The sequence below is a fragment of the Gadus macrocephalus genome, chromosome 23, assembly GCF_031168955.1.
Source record: "Gadus macrocephalus chromosome 23, ASM3116895v1".
Taxonomy (NCBI): domain Eukaryota; kingdom Metazoa; phylum Chordata; class Actinopteri; order Gadiformes; family Gadidae; genus Gadus; species Gadus macrocephalus.
Window position 1 is genome coordinate 7,108,601 of NC_082404.1, and position 23,729 is coordinate 7,132,329.

General features: G+C 46.2%; 3 protein-coding genes and 1 long non-coding RNA gene across 12 annotated transcripts in view; 1 reads left to right on the top strand and 3 right to left on the bottom strand.

Moving 5' to 3' along the window:
- Positions 1–4,203, bottom strand: part of abi1a (abl-interactor 1a) — a 34,010-nt gene extending 29,807 nt beyond the window's left edge. The window contains exon 1 of the mRNA XM_060045750.1: positions 3,925–4,203. Within this exon, the coding sequence (XP_059901733.1) occupies positions 3,925–4,041 (117 nt within the window). The 5' untranslated portion in view covers positions 4,042–4,203. The remainder of the gene's footprint in view (positions 1–3,924) is intronic.
- On the bottom strand, positions 2,551–3,915 carry LOC132452538 (uncharacterized). The gene is made up of 2 exons (XR_009524388.1): positions 3,324–3,915; positions 2,551–2,977 (listed from the first exon to the last, which is right to left on the bottom strand). It is a non-coding gene; the product is annotated as an uncharacterized LOC132452538 (long non-coding RNA).
- A 326-nt stretch (positions 4,204–4,529) lies between the features above and the next one.
- Positions 4,530–13,373, top strand: acbd5a (acyl-CoA binding domain containing 5a). Of its 8 annotated transcripts, none has more exons than XM_060045206.1 (14): positions 4,530–4,680; positions 4,989–5,109; positions 5,479–5,599; positions 6,208–6,280; positions 6,600–6,717; positions 6,837–6,869; positions 7,694–7,933; positions 8,180–8,350; positions 9,835–9,926; positions 10,092–10,320; positions 11,030–11,274; positions 11,416–11,475; positions 11,695–11,822; positions 11,934–13,373. In XM_060045206.1, exons 2-13 carry the CDS (start codon positions 5,019–5,021, stop codon positions 11,809–11,811), a joined length of 1,590 nt encoding a protein of 529 aa, XP_059901189.1. In that variant the 5' UTR covers positions 4,530–4,680; positions 4,989–5,018; the 3' UTR covers positions 11,812–11,822; positions 11,934–13,373. The 8 variants fall into 8 exon arrangements, with proteins under 8 accessions (XP_059901189.1, XP_059901187.1, XP_059901190.1 ...); XM_060045204.1 differs by having other exon boundaries at positions 11,695–11,807; XM_060045207.1 differs by having other exon boundaries at positions 11,698–11,822.
- An 844-nt stretch (positions 13,374–14,217) lies between these two features.
- mastl (microtubule associated serine/threonine kinase-like) lies at positions 14,218–23,708 on the bottom strand. Of its 2 annotated transcripts, XM_060044839.1 has the most exons (13): positions 23,322–23,708; positions 21,983–22,120; positions 21,744–21,883; positions 21,545–21,633; positions 21,344–21,450; positions 20,400–20,562; positions 20,092–20,240; positions 18,637–19,611; positions 18,180–18,321; positions 17,814–17,834; positions 16,936–17,049; positions 16,434–16,535; positions 14,228–15,276 (listed from the first exon to the last, which is right to left on the bottom strand). In XM_060044839.1, the coding sequence occupies exons 1-13, from the start codon at positions 23,502–23,504 to the stop codon at positions 15,119–15,121; spliced, it is 2,481 nt and encodes an 826-aa protein (XP_059900822.1). In that variant the 5' UTR covers positions 23,505–23,708; the 3' UTR covers positions 14,228–15,118. The 2 variants fall into 2 exon arrangements, with proteins under 2 accessions (XP_059900824.1, XP_059900822.1); XM_060044841.1 differs by lacking the exon at positions 17,814–17,834 and having other exon boundaries at positions 14,218–15,276; positions 23,322–23,706.
- Between the last annotated feature and the right edge of the window lie 21 nt (positions 23,709–23,729).

Genomic DNA, 23,729 nt, shown 5'->3' on the forward strand with positions numbered 1-23,729 from the left:
TTATAATCCCTTTCGACTAAAATATACGTTCAGGTGATTCCAATGGGCTACATTTCTCACATTGTGACTTGAATTTCTTGGTGTTGTGTCAAGAGTGTAGCAATGTGTAATCTGGGAAAATAGTCCAGATTAATTCTGGATTACACTGATGTGACAGAAACAATGAGATATATACTGTGGAAATATTTAAAGATTGTCTGCAGTTGGCATATTGGCTAGCATACAAAAGCACTTCCTTACCAACGGCTGATTCAACAGAACCCAACCAGGAAGTCCCTCTCACGAGATGGACGTGACAATTAAAATACCAGCATTATTAATACTAGGATTTTAATAATTCCCTTTCATGTCGTCGTTCCCCCCCCCCCCCTTTAGCATCCAAAAAAACTGTGTGTAAAACAGCATGAAGTAGTATCTTGACATGTCAAATGGGTCAACGGGACACAATGCACGGTTTCTTCCTCCTTAGCATGTAGCCGAACACTAGGGGGAGGGGAGCTTTAAAAGGCAGCCCAACGGCTAAATTTAACTGAATCTAGATCTATGACCCATTTACAGAGCGGAATCTGACCAGTTTACCTTTGCAGCACTTTGAAGTAAAATAAGACTTGAAAAAAAGAAAGTGTTTACCAATAGCTGTCCTGTTAATGCACCCCCACATTTCTGTGTCCTATATTCCGAATAGCATTCAGGCTGACTATGGATTGAACCAAAACCAACCACGGGTGGACGGCAGGTGATAGAATACATGAATGAACTGCGGCATTGAGAAACCAGGCTGCTGGTCTTCGTGAAGAAAGGAGGAAAAAATATATAAAGAAAGAAAAATGGGACTCAAATCCCGAGACGCATACAGGAAGCGTGAAAATTAAGAAAATTAGGAAAAGTGAATCATTTATCAACGTTGGGAGCCCTGGCTCTCTCCCAGGGAACACTAGGTACGGCGTGAGTCATGTGACCTGGATATAACCAGGTCACTCCATTTCCTCCTTTTGACTCCAACATCTTGGTACAAAAAACAATCCCTACAGGTGCAGCAGAGACACCTGTATCGCATGAAACTACCCTACTAGGAAATGGACCAAATCGAAAATAGCTTCACCTCCAGCAGACTTGACACCGGCCTAGTACTCTTATTGTCGTTGTGCTTGGAGGTTCCATTAGGGATTTCTGACTTGATACGTATTGTGCGTTAGCAGCTTGATAATGACCTCACCCTTTTGTCCTCCCCCCCACCCCTTCTCAAATAACCCTCTAAAACAGGATCGCAAAAAAGCATCAACCAAGACACACACACACACACTTTCAGAATACTTCAGACAGAAGTAAACAGCAGACCCAATGTCAAAGTGAACTAAGGTGTTCAACTACTGAAACCTGGACATGGCATGCTGTTGAGATTGCGTGCCATGCACCAAATCATGCCCTTCCATGCAGTGCTACACGATTCATTTAGGTTCTGCCTCTCTGCCTGTATTTGGATAAGGGATGAGCTGCTTCTGCATCATTGAGGCCTACACAGCAGGTGGCCGTGTTCGCCCAAAGATGACGGTTGGCGCGGCATATGGTCCGTGTCTCTCCATGGCAGCAGGCTCGGGAAATGGCCCAGGGGGCCTGCACTTGTCACAGGTGTCTCAGGTGCAGAAGAAAGAGCTCAGCGACGGAGGGCAGGGAGGGTCAAGGAGGAGCGCGGCAGATGAATATCTTAAACCAGTTCTGTTTACACCTCGGTGTACCACTACAGAGTCTTCGCAAAAAGGCTTAATGCATAGTGGCTCCTCACTCTACTCCACACATTGTGTATGTAGACATATTACCAAGGACCATGACACAGCCTTCAATTCTGTACCAACATCTGTCTTCAAATGTCGTGGATTATGTATTACCACACACACAGTCCACTACAATCAACTTGAAAAAAAATAATATAAAGCTGAGCAATTCGCCACTGTACTGTTAACAGTCTGGAAGTTATGCCAGATAGAGAGAGAGGGAGAGACAAGAGGTAGAGATCAATAGAGAGAAAACGAAAAATAGAGGTAGAAGCAAGATAATTGAAGACAGGCTGAGACATGTGGGCCTATCCCTTTGAATGATTCACTGTGTGTGCGTGTGTGTGTGTGTGTGTGTGTCATCTGAAAGATGGAAAGACTGAACCAAGTGAGTAAAGACTAAGAGTATGACACACTTCATGGCCCTCACAATCCTATAATATTACTCTACACCATTCAACGTTATTTAAATAACTATAAACGTTAAAGAATAAAAACGTATGTATTTTGATGTATTTTTATATATTTAGTTTCATAACCATTCATATTAAATCAAAACCTAAAATATGGTGGTAGTTCTCATGAGGTTGATTTTACATATTATAACCCGTTATAATGTTAATTTTAGGAGTTTGATCATATCAATTAAATACATGACTTTATGGTATAATCAGGATTCATACGTTTAATTGTATTGGACTAACCAATATTTTACAAATCCAGAAGAGACTTGTGAAATTTGTACAGTAACCTATAAAGCAATGTCTGAAGTCATTAATCAACCCACAGCAGGCTATATTTGTACATTATGATACAACAGAAGGCATACATGTCTATCTTTACAGCGCATGTAACGCAGCCAATTGGATGTGACCACAGGCTAAGTCTGTTTTTCAAAGGTTTCAACTCTTTTGAAGGCCGTTTCTCTGACTGTGGTAATTAACAAGGGTCTCTTTAAATGGCCTTTTATTAGTGAGATGGATCATCAGAAACCTAAATACTGACAAGAAACCAAATTACCCCTAAAAACTAAATTATAGGGAGTCCTCCGGGACTGCATCGTGGTTGGGCACACCCTCCTCGGCTGTTAGGGCTTTCCTTCTGTGGTCTTCTGTGTTCCGTTTCCTCGTCAATATCGGTCACACTGTCTCTTCATTTCCAGGATGTAGTCCAATTCACAGGTTTTGGTTGTTGCCTTTATTCCACTTTTAGTCAAGCCCACAAAGTCAGATAAAAGTTAAGCACTATTCACATGCTTGAGAAAAAATAACCTCCAACCATCAAAGAGACGTAGTTATGGCAGAGTACTAAACCTAATTCGGCCAATCATATACAGTTATAGGCCTGTAGATAGATATATCTAGACTGTGTGCAACGTTGTCGAACAACTCAGATTGCCATCAACAGGCACATACAAGAAGCACTACAAAACCAAAAACATGGCCAAACTACTGAATATGAACTATGTCTAATTTGCATCTCAATAACTACTCAGGGAGTCAAGTAACGTTACATCCCACTCCTGAGTCTGACACATATAAGTAACGTTACCTTGATTCAATTCAAACATTCAGCAGTCGTCAGCATTATATGAGGCCAAACGGGGAGCAGTCTGCACTCGCTATCGTGTATAAATAAAGCACAATGTGAACAGCTTTAAAACCACCGACCACCGACTCAAACACCGGACCCCCCGGTCTCTATGTCGGTGTGGAGCGGGGTTAAGTTCGGACCGTTCAGAAGTAGACGACACACCCTCTGTGTAAACTAACCAAGAGAAATCATTGATTTAGCTGATCAACTACTCTGGTGAGCAGGCGTGGATGTTTCCTGCGGCACACAGCAACGTGTACTACCAGACATCATAGACATGAGTCACTATGAATACGACACCTTACAGATATTATATTGAGACATTATAGATATGAGACTGAGACAGAGACATTATAGATATGGGACAGAGAAATTATAGATATGAGACATTGAAGACATTGAGTCGCTTCTATGCAGCGGGCAGATTTCGCATCCACGCCCGGGGATCTTTATATACATATCCTGTCCCCGGACACATTCCTGGGTTTCAAGACGACAGGGAGGCGGGGGAAGCACTAGGAGACATGCTCGGGTGTTCCCTGGTGTTGTGTCTTCCTACCTGGACATAGTTGTTCTCGCAGTAGTCAGCTACTCTGGTCAGGTTCTGGTAACTCTCCACAAGCGCACGTTTACCGGCCGGAATCTCTTCCTCTAACAGCATTTGTAGCTCTGCCATTTTACATCTCTCCTCCGCAGAGCTTCCCCGGGCTAGCTTTCTCCCCCTTTTAGATTGAAAACCACCAGCAGCGCTTGCTTGACAAACTCCGTCGCTATTGTGGGATTGGAGCTGCTCTCGGCTCGGCGTAACCCCCCATCTGGGAGAGAAAAGTAGCACACAACGAGACACTTTGAACTCGGGCCGAGGGGCATGCCGGGTAACGTAGTGAAACGGAGCGAGATATCCGGTTGTAACGGTTTTCTAAATAGACGAGTAATCTCACCACCGGCCTATTTTCTTTGCAAACTTAAAATCAATACGTAACATGAAGTTCAAATATCAACAATATTGCCTTAGTTTGCCGTGATTTTCTTTTATTTGTAAGTTACTTGTGTTATATACACTGTCAGAATTACCAGTCGATTCCGTTTGGCTGACAGTGCTTTCTAACTACACTTCCCTGTAGTGCCTGTCCACGTAATGCATTCTGGGATGTGTAGGAACTATCCTCTTAATGTGGTTGCAAAGTTCCCGTCAAGATTGTCGAGAACTACAACTCCCTGAGCGTACAGTGCCTGTCATTACTTAGCTGTTTATGGCGTCTGTTTGTATGCGTTATAGATCTCCCCGCTGATATATAGTCTCGATTTCTTCATGGTAAGTCAACTAATGTTACTAGCTATTTTGCTGCGAAGCGTCGATTAGTCTGTATTGTATTCAGTGTACATGAATTTATTAGAACTGGGTCAGCACACCGACACAGCCTCCTACTGGTGCTGTCCTCAAAACACTAGGCTTTGTGATTTTCTTTCCATAACATGGAGAGTTTAAGACGCGACGCCAAACGATTTCCATATCTGGCGTCTTATTACTGTAATCAATATCTTTATCCGGCTGTGCCAAATCCACTGATCACGCATGCGTGTACCTGCCCCTAAACTGCTGCCTGTTTCTCGACCCCGAAGGTTGTTTTATTTTGATTGTCTGGCTTCGTCATGGAGTGCGTCAGCATGGAGACTGGAAATCCACTGACACTGCTGCGCTTCGAGGCAGCCGTGAAAGTGATCAAGAGTTTACCTCCGGATGGTAAGGACGACCACCTACATACTGTATTCACTGTCGTCAGAAAAGCAGTGTCGGTGCTGTTTACGTACAGTTGGTATCCGTAGCTCCTACTCGAGGAGAGACAGGTGTGCTGGGGAATGAAGAATGATACATTTATAGACTCACACAGACGCAAATAGGTTGGTGAACCTCAGAAGTAGTTTCCAGAGTTGGTACACCTGTGTGGCAAACAGAACACCTTCCCCATTAAACCCATCAATGTCTACATGTCATATCTATGTTATATATTAAGTGTAAGTAACTGGCACATTGTTATAAACCACACTCAGAATGTTGACATGTCTCAAGAGTCAGTGTAATACATAATCCAATACGTTTTTTTGTACCCAGGTTCTTTTCAGCCGTCAAACGACATGATGCTCAAATTCTACAGCTATTACAAGCAGGCCACGCTAGGCCCGTGCACAATCCCACGGCCTGGCTTCTGGGATGCTGTGGGGAAAGCAAAATGGTACATGGTTCCTTGGATCATACAATGTTCCCTATTTCTCGGCGCTGCCTTATCACCCTGGGGAGAGAGGGAGAGAGGGAGAGAGGGAGAGAGGGAGAGGGAGAGAGGGAGAGAGGGAGAGAGGGAGAGGGAGAGAGAGAGAGAGAGAGAGAGAGAGAGAGAGAGAGAGAGAGAGAGAGAGAGAGAGAGAGAGAGAGAGAGAGAGAGAGAGAGAGAATCTTTGGACCTGGGCAGTGAATGATACCGCAGGGAATGCAACCTCCTACCTACATAGCCGCATGGGGGGTTTCATGTGTCTGTGGGACACAGTGGAAACAATGCTACAATATATAAACTGTTGGAAGCTGTTCTAGATGATTATTGGATGTTTATTTATTTGCACACCCCCTCTGAGCATATCCAAGGGCTCTTTGACCCACCACGGTTCCGACCTTGAATAACCTCACTAAACTAAAAACACTGAAATCACTCTTACTCTGAAGTTAAAACTTTCAACTGAAGTTGAAAGTTTTATTTGACATAAATTAAAAGCGAAGTAGAAAAAGAGCATTGTCTTTCTCCAAACTCATATTAAATGTGTTATGTAACTTGTGTTTTGTGCCTTTAAGGGATGCTTGGAATTCACTTGGGGACATGGCAAAGGAAGAGGCAATGGCGGCCTATGTGAATGAGATGAAGCTGGTAACTATCTGTCGCTATTCTTTCTCCCTCTTTCGGTCTCATTCTGTGTCTTTCTCAGTCAGTAAATGTCCTGATCAATCATCTATTACTAAGCAACCAATTGATTTCAAGTAAAATATGAAGACAATACATGCCTGTATATTTTATAATACTGAATTATGCGTTGGATTATAACGGAGAGTTTGTCAAGTCTACTGGTGCACAGTAATGTGCTCATCACACCCCGCTCCCGCTCTGGTCATGTGGAGTGCACACATGGGCTAAGCCTCAGTCGGAGACGTATTGAACGATCGATTAATGATACACCATTGATCCGCAGATCCTGGAGGGAATGCCGATCACGGACGAGGTGGAGGAGCTGCTGAAGGTGATGGGTCCGTTCTACGAGCTGGTGGACGAGAAGAAGAGGATAACGCAGATATCTGACCTGAGCAGTGGTACGGCGCTCCTCCTCGCCTCCTACCGCAGGGGGTTTTCTGCTTGTCTTTTGTCGATTCACCGTCCTTATTGTGTTCGTCTGTTGATTTTTAATCCTCCTCTTCCATCACACGCTCAGCCCGTTTGACACAGTTTGCTAGGCAGCTTGAAGGCAAGTACATCGCTGTGTGTCGACCCCCCCCCCCCCCCTGATCTACTGCCGTGTGGTGCTATCATTTAGTGACGTGTATTTGACCCCTCCATCCCTTAGAATCCTGTAGTGCATACAGTAGGAACGTAGGGGAGAATGAGAGATGTTTGTCTGTTGTATTTGTGCTCAGATGTGTGCTCAGATGTCAGCAAGACCTCATCCCATATAAATAGATAGTCACAATGTCAAACGCATTGTTTACCTAGTTATTGAGCCAATCATAGGCCTATCATAGGGTATAACGTGAGCGTCTATGGTATGAAGGTGAAGCTGTTTGTTTGCTCCTTGTAGAGTTCCACCACATCCAAATGCAGCAATGCTGTCAACTGTGTCGTCCGTCTTGCCATCATAAAATAGACCTAGTAGTAACTGTAATAGACTTGGGTAATGTAGGCTTCCATCGTTGTCCAAAGAATGTGTGTTCACGGTTTTACGCTAGCTGTATGTATGTCTGAATAAATATGTTTTGCAATTTAGTCGAGTGGGTGCAAACACGCAAGGCATTGACCTTGCTCTACCAGTGGAGCTAGACAGGGACTCTAACCCCTAACCCTGGCAGTGGTCATGCCTTGCTCTACCAGTTGAGCTAGCGAGGGAATCAAACCCCCAACTGTGGCAGTGGTCAGGCCTTGCTCTAACAGTAGAGCTAGACAGGGAATTGAACCCCTAACCCTAGCAGTGTTGATGCCTTGCTCTACCCGTGGAGCTAGACAGTGACTTAATCCCCAGACCCCGGCAGTGGTATTTGCCTGCTGTCTATACTGACCAGGGGGTTGTGGTCGCAGGCTTCGGGACAATGCTGTCTTCGAGACCGTCAAAGAGTGTCACCAAGAGCATCATCAGGAACCTGGAGCTGAACGGCTCTCTGGAGGGCCGGCCCACCGGAACCAGACCCGAGCTCCTGGCCGGGGAACCTGCAGAGGAAGAGGAGGAGGAGGACGATGATGAGGATGATGATGAAGAGGACGAAGAAGATGAGGAGGAGGAGGAGGCAGAAGAGGTGGAGACACACAAGGTCAAAAAAGGTAATGAAGACCAATCAACTTCTAACTTATTGTCTATTTCATTTTTTTGCTGTTGTGTTTTGGCCCCACTAGGGAAAATGAACTGTTTTAAGGTTGGCCATGTTCATATAAATTGATGGATCGGTCACTCTCTTAAACAACAGTGAGGTTGGCGCAGTTCTTGCATTCGCTCACGCGCCAATGTGAAAATGAAGATTAAAGTAAGTGTGGACTATTATTGCTCACCATTCGCAATTTTGATTACAGACCATAACTCCAATAAAAATGCTCCGTCGAGGAGAAGCAAGGGTCACCTGACCAATGGGAAGATGGCTAATGGTGGTCCCCACCTGACCAACAGACCTCAACCCAAGGCTACTCTGAACGGCCATGACGGGCCCCAGGACGCGGCTCACGTCAATGGACACACTCACCCAGGTCAGAAACACGGCCATAATCGTACTGTTCACTGTTTATTAATCTATTACTAAAAGTAACATTTAGTAGATGCTTTATATCCAATGTGACTTTGGTGAATTGAGACGCAGGTCGTTAAGGAGCAGGAGGGGGTTAGGGGTCATTTGCTCCAGGACACCGACAGGTTAGGCGGTGGACACTGGGGTATCGAACCCCGATCCTTCTGGCTGTGCGTCACACACCCTTGCTTTTACACTATCCTTCCCACTTGTCATACTCCGCTACTATTTTTGCGATGCAAGACGATTGAAGGTCTCCTCGCCTACCGAACATCTAGATTCAAGTTAGTTGTACGAAAAGCAGCAAGAATGGCCACTCAAAGGCCTGCGGGCGGCCCTTACCTTTGACCCGGAATGTAATGACCAGTAATGATGCTTCACCCCATTCTCCTCCATTGGGAAGCTAACTGGAGGTATAGCGAATCACTTTGGAACATGAGTAAGAGAGCTTTTTAAAACATTTAAAATTGATGTCCAGGGCACCGGTACATTATTCGATTTTGTTCAATCGAGTGTGTGATCAGTCCCCAAGATTGGTTAAATCAAGGATTTCCAGCTACGTCGTTTAGATATATTTGACCCAGGACTAGAAAGACGCATAGGTACGACGGTGTTTACCATCTCACTTGACTTCTGCATGTCACCATATGAAGGGGCGTACTTAAGTTGGTTCAGTGAGGCCGGTTATTTTTAAACTCTTAATTGTTTCCACTCATTTTTAGCCACTAAACCTGGGAGAATGTCCTCAGTCTCCATTTCAGTGAAGCCTTTAGAGACTGACTTGTGAGTCGACTCCACTACATAAAAACGGCCTTTTAGAATGATTTAAAAGGCGTGCTGGTTCATGGTTCATGTTTAGCCACTGAATCTGGGCACATTGTCCAAAGTGAACGGCGAGTGTGTACTACTTCTACTGATTCAACGGAATTATATCCCCACTCCCAGCATGTCTAAGAAGCGCATTGAAATGGTTTCCAAACAGGTTGTCCCTCAGACTACCCCCTGGCCTCCATTGTCCAGGTGTTCTCTCTTTCCCCATGTGACCGTGTTAATCTCCTAATCTTAATCCCTGGCGAGCCTCAGCCCCTTTTTCCTTGGGGAAACACTTTGTGCTCCGAACAACCAGATAGTCCAAACTCCCCGTTTACCGCGGCAGACCAACCTGGCCGGCCAAAACACACCGTTTGTCTCTCTTGATGATCACACGGAGCATTTTAGATTCAGTCCTCGGTAGATGAAGGGGAAGAGGATTGCGACGGGGGCGCGGTAGTCCAATGGCTCGGGTGTTCAATTCCCACCCGAAAGGACCCGGGTTCGATCCCTACCGTCCTCCAGCTCCGAGTAAATATCCTTGAGCGCGAGGGAGACGTCTAACCCCCATCTTCTCCTCACTGTGTGACCGTGGGCCTGATGGTTTTGTTGTGTTTCTTTCTTCCCCTGCTTCAGACCCCAGTGAGGAGCAGTCCGGTCCAAGTCCGGCCAATGACTCCGACAGCGAGGTCTACTGTGACTCTGTGGACCAGTTTGGTCAGGAAGAGGCAAGTCTCTCTCACACACACGCACACACACACACACACACACACACACACACACAAACACAAACACAAACACAAACACAAACACAAACACACACACACACACACACACTGTCCCATCAGGTCTCCTGGCCGGGCTCTGAGACACTCCCCTCTCTGCGTCCCCAGGGCTCCGAGAGGAACCGCAGCCCGCAGGACCTGGACGAAGACGAGGGCCAGGGCTCCCTCTCCCCCACGCCAGAGGGGGAGACCCACACACACCCGCCGGGGGAGCTGCCCGGGCCCGGGGAGGGGGTGCAGCGCGGGGGGGAGGAGGGGGAGGCCGGCGGGGGCAGCTCCCACAGACAGAGTCGCAGCGGGGACACGGCAGGGAGGTCCCAGGCCAGGGGAGGCAGAGGTAAGAGACGCTCTGACCCGGGGAGTACAGCTGCTTCTGGCTCCCTTTTATACCCCGCTAGCCCGGTAACTATTCCCTGTTGGACGTCAAGATACTTTTAAACCAGGAATTAATAACTGCCTATTCTGGACTTTCTCACCTTTAAGGTTACTATTTCCTCCTTATCAATGATAGATGTCTACCCACCGAGTAACTATCCACTCTTAACCAGGCAATAATAACTGCCTTACCTGTCCATTACTTTACCCTTATTACTCTGCTTTGTTAAATACTCGATTCTGATTGGTCAATGACAGCACTCTACGGTCTTCTGCCTTTCCACTGCAGACTGCTGCTATGTGTGACAGTGGTTATAGGTTCAGGGTGATGTAAGACCTCCCCTCAGGGTTCATATCACAACAATGACTGGCGCGCTTTACATTATCCCTTACTTAACCAGTAAGTCGTCCATTTGCCAGTGGTCTTAAGTGTCATCTAAATGGATTCACAGGGAATCAACACCACAGACCCACGTCAAGCCTTCCATTTCCCTCAAAGAGGGAAATGGATGCGATCATATCTGCAACACCGCTCTGGGGTTTTGCCTCGAGTTGCGACGCCAAACCAAACGCCAATGCTGCTCCGACCTCGCGCGGTAGCCAGACACAACCAATCGGAATCACTTCTGCCTCTGTCAACACACTTCCTGTTATTGTGGTTCCTTCACCAGGCTCCCGGCCGCCCGGGGGCTCCGCGTCGGAGAGGCTGGGGACGGGCGGCTGGCAGGGGGAGGAGGGGGACGGCGAGCGGTGGGGGGGCGCCGGGACCCCCGCCGGGAGCCTCAACGAGCAGATCGTGGTGGCCCTGGGACGGCTGCAGGAGGACATGCAGAGCGTCCTGCAGCGACTGCACACCCTGGAGGCCCTCAGCGCAACGCAGGTTAGAGGATCACCACGGGTTAGAGGAACAACACTGGTTAGCGCTACTGACCAGTGGCGCTACCGCTGGTCACTAGCGCCACACGGTTGGATGCTCTGCGTCTTTGTGTCGCTTGCTTCTAGCGGCTAGGAAATTCTTCATCTCTAATTTTGCTTCTCTATTGCGCGCTTGTTGCAGGCGAGGTCGATGGCGATGTCTCCTACGTTCGGGTCACCCAGAGTGAACAGGTCAAGCAAGGTACAGTGAATTGACACCATCAGCATCGTCATATTATGTTCCCGGCTTCTAAGCCGGCATTACCTGCAGAAGTATAAGCATTAGAAAAAAATGAGGTCATGAATAAATGACATGTATACATGTATCTATAAAACAGATATGTTTGGGGGACCCGGGCATTTAATTTGTACTACAACTGTGTTATTGGCGTGTGATGATATCCTCCTCGTGTCGATCCAGCAGACCCCGTCCTGGTGGCCTTTCGACGTCTCCCCCGGCACGGTGGCGTTCGCGGTGGTCTGGCCGTTCGTGGTGCAGTGGCTCCTCCGCCTGTACCTCCAGCGGAGGAGAAGGTAACGCATTAAAAGGTCTCCATTTCAACACCCACATTTAACACTCCTACAGTGTTTTGACGATCACCCCTCGTTCTGGAACCAGTAAAGGCATCGGCCATTCTGTTTGTTTTTAAACACCTTTAGAAGAATCGACTGAAGCGGTTTGGACCGGAACCCCCATGGTGACGGCACGGACCGCCACATTTGACCCGTGAATCCTTTGTGCCGTGTTGGTTTGGGTAGCTAACAGCTGTCCCCCCCCCCCCCCCCCCCCCTCTCCCCCACTACCACTACTACATAGTCAGTAGCTTTTGCACTAGGAGTATGGCACCAAACGACAATAGACGAGTAGAAAAAGGGCGAGCAAGAGGAAGAGGGAGTCTCCTGGACTAAATGTGGAATTGAAGATAGATGAATGTATTGAATGTATTGAGGGCGACTGAAGGCCTGAATTGTGTGTTTTCAAGAAGAAGGATTTGTATAGAAAGACTATTTTCTTTGGGAAAGAAGGAAACCCTGAGAGGAGAGGATTATGGTTCAAGAAGAAGAAAATCAACGGTTTAAATCATTCAAACTAGTCCATGCGATGACTGCTTTAGTATTTTTTCACGGTGCTTCTATATTTTTGTTTGAATATGGGCCTCATCTTTTAATTATTCATAATTCTGTATAACGCATTGTTTGTCAAACCTGTTTGTCATTAGTTGCCCGGATAATGCTGCTACATGTCTTGATAATTGTTTCGAGACAATGAGGGTCAAATGTGAAGATAATAAATAGTTAATCAACTCAAATACTTAATAAAATAAGGCTCAATAAAAAGGCTCAATAGTTTGTGTAACTATTTAGTATAATGGCTTAAAGTACATCTCAAGTTTGTGTATTACACCTGATCATTCATTGTAATTATTATTATTTATTTATTTTAATCCATATCCATCCACTGTTTTACTCACTGATCATTATTTTCATACATTATATTAATTTAATTGTTTTCCAAATGCAAAAAGTGCCTCAACATCATAAGGTACTCTTAGCACTGGTGTAGCAAAAATAAAATGTAAAACGTTGAATAAAAGTTGTTGAAGCACACCTGTTTAGTCCCGGACCAAAATTACAAATTTGTGAGTTACGCTGGATTTAATAATGTCATAATGAAGTTATTAATTGGTTTTGAGTGATTTCACATGAATCTTTTGTCTTTAACCAAGTAGCCTTTCTTATTCTGTAGCTACATGCTTTAGCACCCATCAGTGGGGTTCCTGTAGCTACTGTGGTTTGTGAACTAATTTAAATGTTTAATGTGAAGATATCATTGTATAAATAGACAATGTTAAGTTTATTTCCAATGGTTATAAATAGTTATAATATTGCTTATACTGCGTGTGTAAATGTTAGCAAGCAGTGAGAATGTGTGTATGCATTATATACATAACTGTTATAATTAAAATGCAACATTTTAAATGCATTGTGTTAATATAGAATGTATATCAGATGTAGCAAGAGCTTTGAATATACAGTATATAATCTTTACAGAGAATTGTTTTATCAAATAATAAAAGTTTACCTTTTTACTGAAATCAACTAAGGCTTTCTCTATAGTTCATGCCTTCCAATGGAGGAGTTTGCATGTTTATCGATAAGGAGCTGCGAATAAAAGAAAGTGTATTTTGAGACGTGCAGGCCTGTCAATTATTTCCCCAAATTCCACCAATCATGTTACCAATTGCATGATTACCAACAATTTGTTTTTATACAAATAACGTGACAACAATATTTCAAACTAGAATTACGAGCAAAGATATTTTAGTTAACAGCCAATAGTAACAGCTATAGTCTGTTGGGAAACATTAAATATATGTTTGGGCAGTGCTGCTTGCTTTGTGCAGAATTTGTATCTTGGAAATAAGGTCCAATGACATGCCACCAGGTGAGTGTGATTAGCCGTTACAAGCCGTTTTGAAAATCTGCCCTTTATGACATCATAAGTGGGCGTGTCCACCTAGATGTGTGAAAGATAGATGAGCAACTGCTTGCATCGGCTAATCAAACTCACACCTGGTGGCATGTCATGGGACCTTTAATACTTCAGTTTGAGATCAGTTTATACGGAAGAGGATGAGGGCAACACGTGATTATTCTTTTGGCGTTCTGAGTTTAAACTCAGAATTATGGGTAGGATACCTGAAATACGGGTATTCAGGAGTCCTGAATACCCGTATGTCTTTATACTGCTCTCTTTTGGCTATGTGTTGGTATTGCAACTTGGTTTGTGGCTATGTGCGGGAATTACACTTGTTTTTGTGGCCTTGAGCGTCTGGGTTTGTCAAACACCTGGGCCGCTTGTATCTCTAGAATTGGTACATGAATGAATGGCTTCTTGTATGGGCTTCTTGTATATTATAATAACAAAACCAGAAAAATTCTATGATACAAACATCCATTTTATTGTTCATTTCATTGTCACGTAGAGAAACATAAAACTTTATGAGCAGCTACAGCATTCGGTGACCATTACTAAAGGAAAACCATTTCCTTCATAAACTGTAAATCTTTTAAAACACGATACAAGAAAAGACGTTTACTTTAAAAATGAAGAAGTGCATGGGTAGTGGTACTATGTAACATGAATATATTAATGATTTCCTTATTTTTTTTTACAAGCTGCTTATTAACAAAGAATTACTTATTGATGTTGAAGAGGAGACCACTTATGATCCATTCTAAACACATATCGTTAGACAACTGTAATGTTAAAAACGAGGGCAACTGGTTTACAGTAGCAAGCAATACATTATCATGAAGCAATAATCACTAGAGATTTAGAACCATCCAATCGTTTGGTTAAAAGAAAAAATATTAAGACAAATATAGTCTCCTGTTCCAAGTCTTTTCGACCTACATTTATTCCTAGTGAAACCGTTGCTAAAACCTTTTAAAACGACAGAATCAGCCAACACACACACACACACACACACACACACACACACACACACACACACACACACACACACACACACACGCGCACGCACGCACGCACGCACGCACGCCCCCCCCCCCCCCCCCCCCCACCACCACCCAAGGATAATCAAATGCTAAAATTAAAATCGCCTCTGCCTGTAAAACCCAAAAGGATCCCAGGTGCGGGGGTCTCTAGAGGCTGACCCCAGGTGCGGGGGTCTCTAGAGGCTGAACCCAGGTGCGGGGGTCTCTAGAGGCTGAACCCGGGTGCGGGGGTCTCTAGAGGCTGAACCCAGGCGTGGTGGTCTCTAGAGGCTGACCCCAGGTGCGGGGGGTCTCTAGAGGCTGAACCCAGCTGTGGGGGGTCTCTAGAGGCTGAACCCGGACACGACAAGGTGCTGGGCCTGGTTCCTCGCCTCAAAGTAGGACGTGTCCGTGTCGTTCTCCGGCTGGGGGACAAAGGGCATGGCCTGGTTCTGGATGTCGTCCCAGTCCTGGCCCTCGAACAAAGGGTGGCCGCTCAGCTCTGACGGTTCAAATGACAAAACAGGACGTGAGAAAGCCTCTTCTCTCACAGCAAGGTGAAGCAGCTTTGAGTTTGCATGAACCCCGTATCTGAATCTCATTTCTGGGACCTCTCAGGTGTGCCTCAACAGTCTGATACGCTTTTACTCTCTCAAATTCTTAATCCTACATTTGTTATGGAAGAGTGTTCTGGGTGGTTGCTGGGGTGTTCTGGGTCATTACTGGGGTGTTCTGAGTGGCTGATATGACGGTCTGGGAGGTTTCTATGGTGTTGTATGTGGTATTCTATGCAGGGTTTCTGTCAATCAGCATTTACCGGCGAATGGCCGACTAGAAGGTTGATTTACTGGTAAATATAATTCTTTATGGCCATCTTGTTCCGGTACCTTTTTATTCAATTTATATATGCGTTGGTGCGTTGCTTACTGAATGCATGGACCTACGATGGCCCCCTTTTATTATAATGCATGCGTGTACACCTGTATTAAATATGGCCTTTCAATTTCACATTCGGCCACGTTGGCGAAAGAAAAGGCTAGCAGAAACCCTCATTCTATGGTATTTAAGGTGGTTGCTATGGTATTCTATGTTGTTTAGGGGGATGTCAAAAAGGTTTTAGGTGGTTGCTAAGGGGTTTCAGGTGGTTGCCAAGGGGTTAAAGTTGGTTACTAGGATGTTTAAGGTAGTTTCCATGGTGTTCTAGGTGGTTGCTAAGGGTGTTCTTGCTTTAAAAGTCTAATCATTTAAAAAGTATAAATAGTAAGTTTGGAGTCATTGTATAGATTTTTGGAATGTAAGGTAGTTCGTAAAGAAGAAGGATTTGAGTCCGTACTTTTGGGAAGATTATTAATAGTCCAGTGAGAGAATGGTTATTATTTGAACAGCCATTAAGTTGTAAACTCATGTTAATAACTAAACATAAGATTTCAATGCTTGTGTGTATGGGGAGAACATGTAAAGTTATCCCTTGCAAAAAGTATGAACACCATTGTTCAGAGATCTGAGATGAGCGATCACTGCGAGGAGCTCAAACTTTAGTAAAATAGCTCTATGTGGTCTGAATATTGTCTAACTGGGGCCAGTTTATAAGTTTGGAGTTCAAATGCTGTACATTCACAGCAGGAGAACACAGAAAACTGCACAGCTACCCAATCTCACCCTTGAGGCCGGCTCGCTTGGTCACGTCCATGGTCAGCAGGATCTCGATGGCGCTCCTGGCGTTCCCGGACAGCTCCTCCTCTCCCTCTGGCCACGGGATGTCTGGCGGGGGGACATTTAAAACATTCAAATGCATTAATTATAAGAATTGATTGTTTATACATGCAAATATTTTCATGTGGCCGTTCAATTTTACATTCGGCCGGTAAATAACATTTTTATTAGTCATGTTGGCACGCCAAAGAAATGGCTATCTGAGAACATGAATCTATGGTATTGTGGGTGATTCATGGAATAGAAATAAATGAATGCAATTTATTATTATTAGATATATTTCTTTTTAATATATATATGCGCGATATTATTCCAGGTTTATAGTAATATTATCTTCAGCAGATCGTGACTCAAAGGAAGAACCAGAATCAGACCGTTGTCTGCTGAAGGGACATAGGAGGGAGGGGAGACCCCCACTGACCCCCCCCCCCCCCCCCCCCCCACTGACCTCGGTTGAGGATGTTCTGGAAGACAAGCTGTGGCGTCTCGTCGTTGAAGGGGGGCACGCCCGTGAGGAACTCAAACAGGCACACCCCCAGGGCCCACCAGTCCACCATGAAGTCTAGAGGAGGACGGACGGACAGACGGTCAGGAATGGCCCGTGTGATACTCTTCAGGCATTCTGGTTAGGAGTGTGCTTTTTACTTTCACAGCCGCGGTGGGGGTGAACGAGGGATTATAACGAGATTAGATGACTGGACGAGCGAGGATTCAATTTCAAAGCATCCCAAGCCAACTGCACCAGTGGGGTGCATGAATGAACATTTAGTTTGATTATGGTTAAAAAATAGAATAAAAATTAATAATAAAAATTATAAACTGCTAAACCCTGCTTTTTTCAAGTTGTAGTTAAAATAACTTATTCTATTGAATTCTATTGAATTAATATATAATATATATATTATAATATATTTGATGGAAGCGTATGGCAACAGGCAATTTAAATAACAGAATATGCGTGAGACATCTAGGCAAAAACAAACAGCATAGCAAATCACATCAACACCCCGATTGTGTCCATCTTAAAAGCCCAGCTGATCTTTTGAAAGCATGTGACCCCGCAACACATCGCTATCAACCAGGTTAGTGTCAATCACAAAGGCCCCCCTCTCCCTCATTATGGAGACCGCCACACGCTAGAAAGATCCCCATCTCCTATTAGAAGTCCAGCTGAACACGGTTTAAGCACCAAACCGAAGTCAGCGAAAGCCAGGCAGCCATTTTGCCTCATCCCTATTAGTGGGTCAGGGTGGGGGGGGGGGTAGGTTAACATGCATGCTCGCGTGAAGCAGCAAGGTTTTAATTTGTCTTTTTAATAAAACTCACCACAACAACCGTATCCTGAAACTACAAACAGAAGACCCGTCATAAAATGCTATCACACGTCGATCTTCCGACATAAAACATACAGTACTTTATGTACATTGTTTCAAATGCAGCACTTGTTTCAAGCGCAGTATGCAGTCGCATACTGCACACCCGTCTTGTTTTTAGTTGTTCAATGTGTATCAAGAACTAAAATGCTAATTTGCTCTTGTATGCCATTCATATTCCTTCATGTAGCAGTGCAGCGCCACTCATTTCTCGTATGCCGAGCCCTTCTTTGTTCACTTGCTAATGCTTGGCAGTTGGCTCATAAACACATCCTGCAGATATCCAACGTGTTTTCGTCACACATCTTGTAACCCTTACCGTGCGGTTTGCCCAGCAGGAGTTCCGGGGCCAGATAGTCTGGGGTGCCCAGTATCTGGGCCCCCAGGGCCGGCACGGGGCCCCGGCGAACACTCTTGGGGGTCCTGAAGGGGGTGTGGGACGGCGTCATGGGCTGGGGCGTCTGGCTCACCGAGAGGAACCAGAGAAAAAAAAAACACGAAAAGTTGAAATGATTAAAACATGGGAGGAACATGACATGATGATTTAAAACTATGGTTAAAACGGTTAAAACAGATATTTCCTTGATATATGAGCTTCGAAACCCCCAATACCGGATACTTGTGGATTAGCAGCGAGCCCCATTAGTATGCATCATTACCATGCATCACTAGCATCCACCATGACGATTATCTTTAGCATGTACAGTACTACTATGATTAGCATTACACATCATCATCATCCTCCTCCTCATCATCATCATCCTCCTCCGCCCCACCTGATAGCGGGAGCCGTTGGAGCTGTGCGTCCTCTGGACGGGCGTGACGCCGCCCGTGACGAGGGACGGCATGGAGGACGTGTCCATGGACTCCACCGAGTGGCTGGAGAAGTTGGAGCGGCTGATGGAGCTGCAGTAGCTGCGGAACGCCACCCCGGGCCGGGGCTTCAGGAAGCACGGCGACTGGGCGGCCAAAGGCGGGGTGGTCGCGCCCGCCGGCGCTCGCCCGAGGCAGGGCGACTGGAGCTCCCCCCGGCGGAACAGGTTGGGCCTCTGCGGGGTGGGCTCCGTCGAGGCCTCGCGGCCCCCGGTGCGCTCCGCGCCCGGGGACGGCGTGGAGCGGCGGCGGCAGGACGGGCTGGAGGCCTCCGACGTGGGGCTCTCGCCGACGAGCACGGAGCTCTCGTTCAGCGAGCCGTCCGAGTCCAGGCACAGGTTGCGGCAGAGCTCCTGGTCCGAGGTGAAGCTGGAGTCCTCCGGCCCCGGGGCCAGGAACACGTCCTCCGCGGGGTCGTGCAGCTCGCCAAAGAGGTTCTTGGTGACGCCGAGCGGGCTGGAGATGCCGGGGAAAGGCCTGAGGTCCTCCAGGAGGACGGTGGAGAACGCCCCGGTGAGCCCCGAGGGCCTCTCCTCCGGGGGGGTCTGGAAGGCCCCCTCGTAGGCCGTGTTGGCCCGCTTAGCCTGGGTCCCCGCCGCCGCCGCCTCGGGGCTCTTCTCCACGTCCGAGAACGTCCTCTTGCCGGGCGCCGGGCTGGCCGCCTGACCGTCCGACCCAGGTTGGGGGTCGTTCCCCTGGGGTGCGGTGGTGGGGTGTGCGGGCGGTCCGGAGGCCGCCTCGGCTGAGAACTTGAACTTCTCGGACGAGGTCAGTTCGAGGCCCCGGTCTGCATCGGGACAGACGGACTCTGTCTTCGTCGGCTGGGTGTCGGAAGGCCCCTCGCCCACGGCCATGTTGCTTACAGGTTGGTTTTCTTTCTGGGGATCAACAATGCTGAGCATCAATGCCTCACATACCCCCAGATCATGAACATGGAATAGTGTTACTGATATTTCACACCCTTTGGGTCACCAAGTCAGATTTTTGTGTATATTGCTTCTCTAATGTGATCAAAAATATGATATTGTTGCAGGTGATCAGGCCCCAGAAAGGTAAAATGGTTGGAAAGTCCTTCCCCTGGCTATGTCCACTATGTTGGGCCTGTCCCTGTGAACGAGTTTGACTAATGGCCAGGGTGTAGCTGGTGTGTTTGTCTCAAAGGCAAAACTCGGACCATGCAGATTTTTGATGGATGAGAAATCTCGTGCATTTTTTGAAAAATGTACTTACTTGGACCCAAAGTCCAAGTAATTGTTTTACATTTGAACAGTGTTCTCCCTAAAATGTACAGCCCATAATATGGTCGAGAGCGTCTGCTGGGGACCACCCTGAATGACAGCATGTGGTGGAGCTCTGACCTCCTCACACTCCCACAGCGGGCTGCACTCGCCCTCCGACTCGGTGTTGCTGACGGCGCTCATGGTCTCGAACCTCCGCCGGGTCTTCAGCAGCGTGGGGGTCAGGTTCTTGCCCAGGGACTGCGGGCTGAACATGCACTTCATGGCCGCTGCGGAAGACAAGAAAAGCGTCAGCTGGCCCCCTGCATAACGTGGGCATGAAACGGCGCACCTCGCCGAGGGAAACAGACACACCTCGGCTCTCAGTGAAAGAGGGACAAAGGCGATCCAGTGGGACGGACCGTAGGAGGGCCGACACTACGACGTACCGCGTTTCTGGGAGGAGCCACCGGGCCCGAACATTCGATTCTTCTTCCTCTTGACCTGCAGCGAGCACAGGGACTGCTTCTTGCGCTCGGCGCGGTCACACGACATGGGGCTGGGCACCGCTGACGCGCTACAGCTGCGCCGGTACTCCGCTTCTGGCGTGTTCTGGTGGAGGGAGGTGGTGGTTTGTAAACACGGGCCGGGACGGAGCTGCTACAGGGTAAACAGCTGCCTGGTTTCCATGGAGACCAAACCAGATTTGGGCTGGGGGGTCCCCAAGCAGCCGTTTCTGGTTGTCCTGATCTGATCTTAGCCTTTCAAATGCAATGGGACTGTGACTTTTGAAAAACTGATATCAGGACAAAACTAATGAAATCCTTCAAATACAAAATATGGCATACAATTTTCTTTTGTCATACAGTCTTAGCAGAATGCCAAACTTTGAAAGTAAGGGTTGGGCCCTGCAAACTAGGGATCGACCGATACAGATTTTTTAGGGCCGATACGATGCCGATATTTTTTCATCAGCCTTAGCCGATACGCCGATACGCCGATACCGATATTTAGAGCCGATACTGCTTTTGCTCACTCAATCATAACAATTATACTGATAACAAATGTTAAAAGTCTCAATTTAAAAAAAGGAACATTTATTGAACTTCAATGTAAAAAACTATATTTAACAAATAGTAAAAACAGGTGAGGTAGAACAAGTAAGAACAAGTAGATGAACAATATTTTACAAATATTAAAAACAGGTGAGGTAGAACAAGTAAAAAAAATAAAAAATAAACGGCGAAAAAAATATCGGCGAAAATCAGCCGCGTATCGGCCGATACCGATACACGTAAAAAAACGATAATATCGGCCGACCGATATATCGGTCGATCTGCAAACATACGTTCACAGATGTGTGTGTGATAAAAAAAACTTTTGTGTTACTTACAAATCCTAGAGAGCAGATCAAGGAGAGGACCTGGCCAGGGGTTCGAGAGTAGTGTTTATCCGGCTTGGCCAGGGAAGGGGTGGTCAGGATGTCCGACAGATTCAGCTCTGTCACAGAAAACAAGGGCCAGCATGAATGATACTGTCACTACGCAACATGTTCATCAGCAGGTTTCTCGTGCCACAAGATTGGTTTCTGTACCTCTATCCAGCTTAACTTTAGAAAGACCAAAGTCGGTCAGTTTGATGTGTCCTTCGTTGGAGATCAGCATATTGTCAGGTTTCAGGTCCCTACAAACAGTGTGTTCCAGATCAGATCCATACATTCAGAAGAACAGCAAGGGAACAAACAAGACACTTCTGGTTACAGCCGCTAAAGATTCTGTGAACAATCCACCCACCTGTGTATTATATTGTGACGGTGCAGATAGTCCAACGCCAGTGATACTTCTATAATGTATTTCACAGCCATATCCTGGTCAAAATAACCATAGATGTGGAGAAGAGACTTAACGTCGCCACCAATGAGATATTCCATGACCTGCAAGTTAAAGCATTGAAATTTCGTGATAAATTAACACCTTGTAGAAAGACACTATTGCAGAACATAGTGAAAAAAACATGAATCTGCAAATGTTACCAGAAAGATTTTAGTGGCCGTTTGAAGGCAGTAGTACAGGTGGACCACAAAGGGACTTTTGCAGATGGCCAGGGCATCTCTCTCTCCCTTCATCTGGCCCGTCATGTTCTTATCCACCATGTCGGCTTTCCTCATCACCTAGTAGTAAAACATAGTAGTCAAATTCAGATTATTTTGTTAATTGCAGAGTAAAATGTTTGTTTCTGCTGGTCTTACGTAACTCAAAATATAAGTATTCTTCAAGTGAACTGATACACACACCCACACACCAATATAAATGGGCTCTGGGAAATTGCACACACAAGAAAATGTAAATGCAATGTGTTGCATGCGAGGAGACATAAATGGAAACTGGTTTGGGAACTGGTTGGCTAATCTCCCCCAAATGGAAATTTTCTCTTTACTCCCTTACTCAGTTCACTCCCTCTTTCTAATTTCCCGCTGTGTGTGTAATTTAACCAGTGTAATTAAACATTGCTGTAGCGCCCTTTAGTGCTCTACCGCCCACCAGGTGCTCTCTGGGGATTCTGGGAGGAATTTTACTCTCCTAGCCAACATCCCTGAAGAGGGGCCCCCCTGTTGCCATTTCTCTGTGATTTCCACATCCTGACATGTCTAAATCTCAACCGTTGTTTATGCCATCTTCTTTTGCTCTCTCCCCCCTACACATTCAAAGCTGGTAACCAGTTCTGTATCTCCACCTTACATCTCAGACCACTTCTTGTCTTACTCTCTCAACCTCCCAAACCTTCGCCATCAGCTCTCCCCTCACCGGACTCCTTCTCACTCATGCCTCCCTAATCGGCCATGGACATTCTTCTCTCTTTTTTGCCCTCGTCTCTGGACACTGACCTATCAGGGGGCTCGCCCGACCCCTCTGGCGCCTTGGTTTGTCAGACTCAGTGCATGCTGAAAGAACCTCACTACGGGCAGCTGAAAGAGCGTGGTGCGAATCCAAGCGCCCTGACAACCTTCTTGCCTAATGCCTACCAATCACTTTGCGCGTTTTCGGCCTCCTATCTGCAGCTACATGTTCATTCTGTCATCTAAAATGTAATCTTCCGTCTCCAATCCCCCAAAAAAATCGTCCCATCTTCTCCAACAACCTCAATCACTCCCCCAGCTCCCTAATAGTGTTTTTTGTTTGAAAGATAGATAATATACTCCTCATTTCCCCATCCACCTGCGGTCAACTCCCTTATCACCTCCCTCTCCCAAACAAGTAGTATCCTTTCTCACTTCCCACCGCCCAAAAACACAATTAAGACAATGTATGCACAAAAGTGTCTAAGATAATAGATAGGTAGAAACCTGAATACTGGTTGATAAACCACGTTACCTTGATGGCATAGAGCTGAGCATTTGGCTTGCATTTTTTCCGTGCAAGGTACACCTTTCCAAAGGCTCCCCGGCTGATGGGCTTCAGGATCATGAAGTCATCGATGGAAGCTGTCTTTCGTGGATCATATGGCTTTACAATTGAGTTTGATTCATCTTCAGGGTGCTTCTCTTTTGCGTCCATGTTGTTATTTTTAAGTTCTGTGTAATAAGAAAAGGCGGTGTGCTTCGCTCGGCTTCATGTAGTAAACACGTCCAAACAAGTCGGGTTTGTTTTGAAAATTTGAAATCCGCACTTCTGCTGTGGGTCCTGAGAGACGCTGTTTGACGCACTGCCTGTGCCAAAGCAGAGGCTTTTGAACTCAAATTAAGCGATTCTGGATAATAATTTATGACACAATGAACTTGA